The sequence below is a fragment of the Haliotis rubra genome, unplaced genomic scaffold (genome assembly GCF_003918875.1).
Source record: "Haliotis rubra isolate DU_JTF1 unplaced genomic scaffold, ASM391887v1 Scf92, whole genome shotgun sequence".
Taxonomy (NCBI): Eukaryota; Metazoa; Mollusca; class Gastropoda; order Lepetellida; family Haliotidae; genus Haliotis; species Haliotis rubra.
The window spans coordinates 242,600-253,886 of NW_025767657.1; the positions used below are offsets into that span (position 1 = coordinate 242,600).

The 11,287-nt window shown below is 45.6% G+C and overlaps 1 protein-coding gene across 1 annotated transcript; it reads right to left on the reverse strand.

Moving 5' to 3' along the window:
• Positions 1-770: 770 nt before the first annotated feature.
• On the reverse strand, positions 771-2,111 carry LOC124264316 (4-hydroxy-2-oxoglutarate aldolase, mitochondrial-like). The gene has a single exon (XM_046699062.1). The coding sequence runs from the start codon at positions 1,854-1,856 to the stop codon at positions 894-896; it is 963 nt and encodes a 320-aa protein (XP_046555018.1). The 5' UTR covers positions 1,857-2,111; the 3' UTR covers positions 771-893.
• Between the last annotated feature and the right edge of the window lie 9,176 nt (positions 2,112-11,287).

The following is an 11,287-nucleotide window of genomic DNA, read 5'->3' on the forward strand; positions in this document are numbered from 1 at the left end:
AGGCTGACCATTGACTTGAGGGGCGGTGGCGTAGTCTAGTGGTTAAAGCATCCGCTCGTGACGCCGAAGGCCCGGGTTCGATTCCCCACATGGGTACAATATGTGAAGCCCATTTCTGGTGTCCCCTGCCGTAATATGTTGCTGGAATATTGCTAAAAGCGGCGTAAAACCAAACTCACTCACTGTTAAACAAGTAAAAGTTCAGACTTAAGTTTGTTTCATAAAATCGGGACTTCGTTTTCATTTGCTCTCTTTTTAAAATGTCCATACGTTAATGTTACATAATAAAATTAACGTGCACTTCATATATATGCTACGGTTAGTGCCGCGTACCAGTTGTTGTGTTGTGATAGTGTATCTTGTGTTTATTGTCTCATTAAATAATACTCCATCCAGATAGTGTTTTCTTAAACTTGAAGGGCGGTGGGGTAGCCTAGTGGCTAAAGCGTTCGTCGTCACGCCGAAGGGCCGGGTTCGATTCCCCACATGGCTACAATGTGTGAAGCCTAGTCTGGTGTCCCCCACCGTGATACTGCTCGAATATTGTTAAAAGCTGCGTAAATCACAACTCACCCATAATGACTCCGTTACACTAGTCCAGGTGACCTAAGTTCGAGCGCAAGGCAGGGTAACTAAAGTGCCATTTGTACAATTATCTTGGTTTGACGCAGCCTGGGTTTCGACCCACCGACCTTCCGATGTCCATCAGACCACGGATGCGGTAATATCCATATCAAAGACCGAAACTAAAAACAACAAAAGTGTTGACATGAAAGAGAACAAACGATTGTTTTATGTAAGAAATACTATATATCTTCAGTTCATGGTTTAGGTTAATAGATCCGTCTATATGGCACGTCTTCTGAGTAAATTACACACATGTAGATCGACCCTCACAAAAAGCCAGAACTAACAAAAGTGTCCCTCAAGGCTTTTTCTTCCGGCTCTGTTAATGACTGAAGAGGGGATCGTGTTGGGCCTCCATAAAATCCGAACCATTCCATGGCTTTCTTTACCCCCGCTATACCGTACACCTTCGTCACAGCGGCATTGGGCGCTATCAGCCGATGCTGGAGTAGCTTAGCTTCGTTCAACTTCCCTTCCTTGACAAGCTGCTCAAGTTGGCACAATGGACCACCCAGAACATTTGCCAGAGCACACACCCCTCCGACACTTCCAACACCAAGAGCCGGGTACAGAAAACTGGCAGACCCGGATAGCACCTGGAACCCATCCTTGGAAGTATTGTGCACCAAACTCCCAATTCTGGCGACGTCACCCCCACTTTCTTTGATTCCGATGATATTCGGATGTTTGGCGAGCTGTATAATGGCATCGGGGGGTAGATCGATGCCGGTGTTTGAAGGAACGCTGTAGAGAATCACTGGAACCGGACTGTCGTCTGCTACGCGAGTGTAGTGTTGGATGAAAGCGCCCGAGGTCATGCGTCCTTTGTAATAACATGGCGTCACTACCAAAACAGCCTCTGCTCCAGCAGACGACATTTCCCGGGTCATATTGATCGTGTCACGCGTCGACTCGCAGCCCGAACCAGCGATCACCATTTTACCTGGACCAGCAAAGTCTTTAACGCGTCTTACGGCTTCAACTCTCTCCTGAGGAGTCATGAACGTATACTCCCCAGTCGAACCTTGAACTACATATCCACGAAGAGGAATCTCGTTCCATTTCTTGATATTTGATTCGAGTTTATCCCACGCGATTGTCTCGTCTGCGTTGAATGGGGTTGGGATGGGAGGGAAAATTCCGCTGATGTCCTTAGTTGATGTGGAACTGTAGAGACGTGCCGTAATCGAAGGCCACACAGCACGAACTAGTCTAGATACCGTATGCATGGTTGTGGCAGTTTTCAAAACTTCACTCCGACAGGGGATCGCTTTGCATGTGAGGCGTTCGCTGTTCAAACCTGCGCGGTGTGCTGGTGTTGACGTTGCACTTTCAAATTCGAGGCCGGGTTATCATTTCGCCTTGTCATTATCCAATGTCAGACGGCTTGTGAGCTACCTGACTTGACATATTATCTATGTGTAATGTAAGATGCATATGCAAACTGTCGAACCGAGCTGGAAAATCACGTGGTCGACATCGTGACCTTTGACCCGGTCATGATGCTTACCCACAACTGTTTTTTTGTGTGTGTATATAATCAACAGCTACTCGATATTTAGAATCGTATCTATCAGAACAATTTATGCATCTATTGCGTACATATTAAGTTGGAATAATGCATATTTCTTTCGTTATTAATAGAACAAAGTCTTCAGTAATGATGAATAGACGGAGCCAAGTTCAACTCGTTTTTGCATGGTGTTCACAATGATAATGTTTTCTATCATCCCGACCATTCCGCAACCGCACTGACATAGATTTCTGGACACCGACCTCGATATTAATAATGAAATATTCTCCGTTTTATATCAGGAAGTAGCACCATCGATATTAATAAAGGCATCGATGTGACTGTTAAATAAATTACATTTCTGAAGGAAATATATGATTGTTTACAGAATCGAATAACGTATATATAAGACAGAACCTCTCATCTATATTCTCCCAAACTGAATAAATCTACAAATGATACTGATCTGATATTGATAAGTATCTGCAATGCCATTGATATCTGAGGGCGGTGGGGTAGCCTAGTGGTTAAAGCGGTCGCTCGTCATGACCAAGAGCCGGGTTCGATTCCCCACATGTGTACATTGTGTGACCACATGGGTACAATGAATGAAGCCCATTTCTGGTGTCCCCCGCCGTGATATTGCTGGAATATTGCTAAAAGCGGCGTAAAACCAAACTCAGTCAGTCAGTCAGTCACATTGTGTGAAGCCCATTTCTGGTGTCCTTTGCCGTGATATTGCTGGAATATTGTTAAAAGCGGCGTAAAACTAAATTCACTCAATGATAGCCGGAGAAACGATTGTACAAAATCTAATATTTGACCTGGTGGCCACATGACTAGCGGGCTTGAGATAAAGTACACTAAAATGGTTAATGTACACGTCGACATCATGGTTAGACTTGGTCTTCTGGTATCGGGTGGTCAGGCTCGCTGACAAATTACGTAGAACGATGCTCATGATGTCAATCATTGGATTATCCGATCCAGACTCTATTATATGCACACTGCCGCCATTGGAGTATTGCTGAGTGCGACGTAAACACCAAACTAAGTCAACAATCTTTTACACCGACTGACACGGAAGCGGAGCAGCATGGAAAGAGGCCCGAGACGCAATACCAACCAATGATCAGTCAGCATATTGTCCGTATATTACATGTAATTTTATCATTGAATTAACACACCACTTACCTGTAAACTGACCGACCTTTGTTGTTTTCCTTATATTCAGTTATTGATACGAACGATTACCAGATATGAATTTCTCATGTCTGCATGCATCGGGAGTGATTTGTGGTAGTAGCATTAAAATATACATATGGAAATTAAAATGTAAAATCTCAATGGAACTCACGATAATGCTTCTTTCAGTCTGAGGCAAGAGCTGAGATAATTTAGACTTGAGTCAGCATAATTGTTTTAACTTAGTATTTTGGGATAAGAGGCTGACAGAATGCTTCATAGTTTTGGCTAACGTGGTAATAAAGGCATGAGGATCAGACCTCGCTCACATATCGCGAGACCAGTTCTCATAAATGTTTACTCAAAGTGACATGTTTCAGCCTGTTTCACATGCATGTATGTCGAAGTTAACGAGGTCACTGAACTCTTTACTTGGGAATAAAACGCGGTCTGTAGGTTAGATGAAGTACGTTGGTTTATATTACAGAAAAATACCAAAAGTTATTGAATGATGATGATAAAACAATTACCAACCTGCCACTAGGTTCCAGCGCTATGTAAGTTAAAATTATTGTGTCATGAGAGATGGAGGAATTTGTAAACTGGGATCCGTCTCTAATATCGCGATGTAAGTTTGCGGCATGTTGACGCGCGCATAGGAAGGCGGGAGCCAGCTGAGAGAAATCTATTGATGATGATGATGATGTGATGAGCTCTACGAAGCTGCCAACGGCCCTGCAGATGCGAAGATAATGACAAGCCTGGAACGCTAATGATGATTGATGATAATGATGATGACTATAACGACAGTGGACGTTGCGCTGCGGTAATGATTGTAGTCCCGACGACAATGGCAGCACTCGGACGGTGATGAGGTTGTTGTTAATGATGATGATGATGATGATGATGATGACAGTCACTAAGTCGGCGTATCGAAATTAGTTTACAAACTAAAAATGTATGGCGATAATGATATTACAAAATGGATAAGCTTTTAAAGTAGAAAATATTTCTTTTTAATATAATGCCATCTGCAATATTGATGCTATGGACTCTCTTTACTATTCGACGTGGAGTCGTCGTTCATACAAAATCATGATGTCGTACAGTAACGTAAGACGAACGTGTGGCTATGGTTTCCCAGCTCATGCAAGGTGATTCTGAGCCACACTTAATTCTCAGTTGTCGCTCAGATGAAAATAACGTCCTCAAGCCTATGAGTATTTTTTTTATTGACTAGCCCTTTTAAATTAATAATGCAAAATAAAGTGTTCCCTATGCCTATCATTTGTTTGTTTAACAACGCATTCAGCACCCCTGCATCACCCCAACCCCCACTCTTGATCCACCAGCAGGGATTTCAGGTCAGAACTGGTCACTAGCAGACAATGGAACCAAATGGTAGGAGAGGTCAGGCACTATGACTTGGTAACCAATGGAACCAAATGGTAGGAGAGGTCAGGCACCGTGACTTGGTCACCAATGGAACCAAATGGAAGGAGAGGTCAGGCACCATGACTTGGTTACCAATGGAACCAAATGGAAGGAGTGGTCAGGCACCGTGACTTGGTCACCAATGGAACCAAATGGAAGAAGAGGTCAGGCACCATGACTTGGTAACCAATGGAACCAAATGGAAGGAGAGGTCAGGCACCGTGACTTGGTCACCAATGGAACCAAATGGAAGGAGAGGTCAGGCACCGTGACTTGGTAACCAATGGAACCAAATGGAAGGAGTGGTCAGGCACCGTGACTTGGTCACCAATGGAACCAAATGGAAGGAGAGGTCAGGCACCGTGACTTGGAAGGAGAGGTCAGTGAACCAATGGAACCAAATGGAAGAGGAGAGGTCCAAATGGAAGGAGAGGTCACCGTGACTTGGTCACCAATGGAACCAAATGGAAGGAGTGGTCAGGCACCGTGACTTGGTCACGAATGGAACCAAAATGGAACCAAATGGAAGGAGAGGTCAGGCACCATGACTTGGTCACCAATGGAACCAAATGGAAGGAGAGGTCAGGCATCGTGACTTGACTTGGTCACCAATGGAACCAAATGGAAGAAGAGGTCAGGCACCGTGACTTGGTCAAACCAATGGAACCAAATGGAAGAGTGGTCCGTCACCGTGACTTGGTCACCAATGGAACCAAATGGAAGGAGAGGTCAGGCACCCTGACTTGGTCACCAATGGAACCAAATGGAAGGAGTGGTCAGGCACCGTGACTTGGTCACCAATGGAACCAAATGGAAGGAGAGGTCAGGCACCGTGACTTGGTAACCAATGGAACCAAATGGAAGGAGAGGTCAGGCACCGTGACTTGGTCACCAATGGAACCAAATGGAAGGAGAGGTCAGGCACCGGACCAATGGAAACAAATGGAACCGTCAGGCACCTTGACTCACCAATGGAACCAAATGGAAGGAGAGGTCAGGCACCGTGACTTGGTCACCAATGGAACCAAATGGAAGGAGAGGTCAGGCACCGTGACTTGGTAACCAATGGAACCAAATGGAAGGAGTGGTCAGGCACCGTGACTTGGTCACCAATGGAACCAAATGGAAGGAGAGGTCAGGCACCGTGACTTGGTAACCAATGGAACAAATGGAAGGTGAGTCAGGCACCGTGACTTGGTCACCAATGGAACCAAAGGAGTGGAACCGTGACTTGGTAAAATGGAACCAAATGAGAGTGGTCAGGCACCGTGACTTGGTAACCAATGGAACCAAATGGAAGGAGTGGTCAGGCACCGTGACTTGGTCACCAATGGAACCAAATGGAAGAGAGTCAGGCACCGTGACTTGGTCACCAATGGAACCAAATGGAAGGAGAGGTCAGGCACCGTGACTTGGTCACCAATGGAACCAAATGGAAGAAGAGGTCAGGCACCGTGACTTGGTAACCAATGGAACCAAATGGAAGGAGTGGTCAGGCACCGTGACTTGGTCACCAATGGAACCAAATGGAAGGAGAGGTCAGGCACCGTGACTTGGTCACCAATGGAACCAAATGGAAGGAAGAGGTCAGGCACCAAATGACTTGGTCACCAATGGAACCAAATGGAAGAAGTGGTCAGGCACCGTGACTTGGTCACCAATGGAACCAAATGGAAGGAGTGGTCAGGCACCGTGACTTGGTCACCAATGGAACCAAATGGAAGGAGTGGTCAGGCACCGTGACTTGGTAACCAATGGAACCAAATGGAAGGAGTGGTCAGGCACCGTGACTTGGTCACCAATGGAACCAAATGGAAGGAGAGGTCAGGCACCGTGACTTGGTCACCAATGGAACCAAATGGAAGAAGAGGTCAGTCACCGTGACTTGGTAACCAATGGAACCAAATGGAAGGAGAGGTCAGGCACCGTGACTTGGTCACCAATGGAACCAAATGGAAGGAGAGGTCAGGCACCGTGACTTGGTAACCAATGGAACCAAATGGAAGGAGTGGTCAGGCTTGGTCACCAATGGAACCAAATGGAAGAAGAGGTCACACCGTGACTTGGTGGAACAAATGGAAGGAGTGGTCCAATGGTCACCAATGGAACCAAATGGAAGAAGAGGTCAGGCACCGTGACTTGGTCACCAATGGAACCAAATGGAAGGAGAGGTCAGGCACCATGACTTGGTAACCAATGGAACCAAATGGAAGGAGTGGTCAGGCACCGTGACTTGGTCACCAATGGAACCAAATGGAAGGAGAGGTCAGGCACCGGGTCACCAATGGAACCAAATGGAAGGAGAGGTCAGGCACCGTGACTTGGTCACCAATGGAACCAAATGGAAGAAGAGGTCAGGCACCATGACTTGGTAAATGGAACCAATGGAACCAAATGGAAGGAGGAGGTCAGGCACCGTGACTTGGTCACCAATGGAACCAAATGGAAGGAGAGGTCAGGCACCGTGACTTGGTAACCAATGGAACCAAATGGAAGGAGAGGTCAGGCACCGTGACTTGTCACCAATGGAACCAAATGGAAGGAGAGGTCAGGCACCGTGACTTGGTCACCAATGGAACCAAATGGAAGGAGAGGTCAGGCACCATGACTTGGTAACCAATGGAACCAAATGGAAGGAGTGGTCAGGCACCGTGACTTGGTCACCAATGGAACCAAATGGAAGGAGAGGTCAGGCACCGTGACTTGGTAACCAATGGAACCAAATGGAAGGAGAGGTCAGGCACCGTGACTTGGTCACCAATGGAACCAAATGGAAGGAGTGGTCAGGCACCGTGACTTGTCACCAGTGGAACCAAATGGAAGGAGAGGTCAGGCACCGTGACTTGGTAACCAATGGAACCAAATGGAAGGAGAGGTCTGTCACCGTGACTTGGTCACCAATGGAACCAAATAGAAGAAGAGGTCAGGCAACCCTAACTTGGTCACCAATGGAACCAAATAAAAGGAGAGCTCAGGCACCATGACTTGGTAACCAATGGAACCAAATGGAAGGAGTGGTCAGGCACCGTGACTTGGTCACCAATGGAACCAAATGGAAGAAGAGGTCAGGCACCGTGACTTGGTAACCAATGGAACCAAATGGAAGGAGTGGTCAGGTCACTATGACTTGGTAACCAATGGAACCAAATGGAAGGAGAGGTCAGGCACCGTGACTTGGTCACCAATGGAACCAAATGGAAGGAGAGGTCAGGCACCGTGACTTGGTCACCAATGGAACCAAATGGAAGAAGAGGTCAGGCATCCTGACTTGGTCACCAATGGAACCAAATGGAAGGAGAGGTCAGGCACCGTGACTTGGTCACCAATGGAACCAAATGGAAGAAGAGGTCAGGCACCATGACTTGGTAACCAATGGAACCAAATGGAAGGAGAGGTCAGGCACCGTGACTTGGTCACCAATGGAACCAAATGGAAGAAGAGGTCAGGCACCGTGACTTGGTAACCAATGGAACCAAATGGAAGGAGTGGTCAGGCACCGTGACTTGGTCACCAATGGAACCAAATGGAAGGAAGAGGTCAGGCACCACTTGGTGGGAACCAAATGGAAGGAGAGGTCAGGCACCGTGACTTGGTCACCAATGGAACCAAATGGAAGGAGAGGTCAGGCACCGTGACTTGGTCACCAATGGAACCAAATGGAAGGAGAGGTCAGGCACCGTGACTTGGTCACCAATGGAACCAAATGGAAGAAGAGGTCAGGCACCGTGACTTGGTAACCAATGGAACAGTCAGGCACCACTTGGTCAAAATGGAACCAAATGGAAGAAGAGGTCAGGCACCATGACTTGGTCACCAATGGAACCAAATGGAAGAAGAGGTCAGGCACCGTGACTTAGTAACCAGTGGAACCAAATGGAAGGAGAGGTCAGGCACCATGACTTGGTCACCAATGGAACCAAATGGAAGAAGAGGTCAGGCACCGCGGACTGGGAACCAAATGGAAGGAGAGGTCAGGCACCGTGACTTGGTCACCAATGGAACCAAATGGAAGGAGAGGTCAGGCACCGTGACTTGGTAACCAATGGAACCAAATGGAAGAAGAGGTCAGGCACCATGACTTGGTCACCAATGGAAGCAAATGGAAGGAGAGGTCAGGCACCGTGACTTGGTCACCAATGGAACCAAATGGAAGAAGAGGTCAGGCACCGTGACTTGGTCACCAATGGAACCAAATGGAGGAAGAGGTCAGGCACAGTGACTTGGTCACCAATGGAACCAAATGGAAGGAGTGGTCAGGTACTATGACTTGGTAACCAATGGAACCAAATGTAGGAAGAGGTCAGGCACCGTGACTTCGTCACCAATGGAACCAAATGGAAGAAGAGGTCAGGCACCGTGACTTGGTAACCAATGGAACCAAATGGAGGAAGAGGTCAGACACCATGACTTGGTCACCAATGGAACCAAATGGAAGAAGAGGTCAGGCACTGTGACTTGGTAACCAATGGATCCAAATGGAAGGAGAGGTGACAGGCACCGTGACTTGGTCACGCAAGGTCTCTCTGCTCCTAAGGTGAGACCACACGTGTCACATGTGCTTCTTTGTGGGACAGGGCTGAGTGAGTCAAGAGACAAGGTGACATCAGCCATCGTTGCTGAACTTCAACTGAAATGGAACCTGGGCTCTATGCACAGGACCACACACCACTGTATCCCAATGTTTGTCTGACTGTGGAGATTTCAAAGTACTATAGGTAATATATTTCAGGTGAACCAACAAATGTGGTTCCAGGTCCTCTGAATCTTCAGTTGAGGTGTGCTAATTAGAATGACCTCACCCTTAGGTTCATTTATGCTTACCAGCAAGATTGAGTGAGTTTAGTTTTACGCCGCTTTTAGCAATATTCCAGCAATATCACAGCGGGGGACACCAGAAATGGGCTTCACATATTGTACCCATGTAGGGAATCAAACCCGGGTCTTCGGCGTGACTAGCTAACGCTTTAGCCTCTAGGCTACCCCACTGCCCCTTTACCAGCAAGAGAATAGTTTGGTCCCCAATATATGAATCTGTATGACAAATGATTTGTGAACATGCTTTCATGACGTATTGTACATATTGATGCTCATGATGTCAATCACTGGACTGTCTACTCCAGACTTGACCACTGTCATACAGCTGTAATGAATAAACAAACAAACGTAACTATGAGGTATAGATTTCCATAGTCACAAAATAAAAAAGAATCACAATCAAGTCACTTCAACTGTTGTCTAATTTATTTCATTTTAACATACACACAATGAGGTATTGAGAAATAAAACTACAGACTCGCTCTAGGGCACATTCTAACCAACACACATTAAAAAAAGTGGCACCTTACCCTCCCCCAATCTGACCTCACCTTGACCTCTCCGACTTTATCTTGAACTCACACCTAACTTTGATCTTTCCCTTCACCATAGCCTCTCACACCTAACAATGACCTATCCAATCTCTGCTTTACCTTCCAACCTGTCCTTGACCTCTCATATCTTTGACCTACTGCCTCTTTGACCCTCCCATCTAACCCTGACTTTCCCATGTAACCTTGACCCTCATTCCTCACCTTGACCCTCGAATCTCATGTGGACTCCCTCCCACCCAACTGCTCTTATTTGGAAAGAAACCCATTTCTTTGTTTTAACACATAAAATGACTTGGTCTGCTATATTTCTTGTTATCACTGCCATCACTACATGCATTTAATATACCATCATACCCAAATACATTCTCCTGAAAATCAGATCTGATAGTCTGATATGACACTTCACCAACAACACCTCAATAGTGACTACCGGTATTATCATTTAACTCTCTAATCCACCAATCAGCATCACAGCGTTTAAATGAGATTGTCCCAACAATGGCTGGTTACATAACCATTCACCCTCACGCAATCAAACATTTCATGATCAAACTCCCTCCTATATTCATAAACATTGACATTTCATAGCAATATGTCATACAATTTAGTCATTAAATCATAACTTGGATTCATATATGCTACTCCATTCTTGACAAGGATATTTATATCTTTTTATGCTACACAAAATTAAATCTCACCTTATGTCAAGTGTATATTTATATAAAATGGCATATCTGTATGTTAAAACTTGCATATATAAAGTGAGGCGTTTGGGAGTGGGGTGTTCAGCAGTAAAAAGCCATAATTTTATTATACTAATCTGAAATTTTGATTTATATTTGAGGTGAGGGGGTGGTTTGGATGCAAATGGCATCCAATTTCCAATTTAAATAAGAAATGTAAGATTCTGCAGTGCCACAATACAACATTTCGTATCATTATGTCATGTAATAATACAAAATGATAATCACACAGGGCTCCAGATAGGTTTTCAACATCAGGAGTACGTACTCTTCATTTTCTCAATATAGGAGTACTGGAAAACCTTAAGTGTACATTTAGAGTACTGAATGGAATTTAATGGAGTATCAGTAATCTTGTGTTTCGTTTCATATATGCACCACAACATTGCTGCTCTTGTGTAAACAGGTCAATAAAC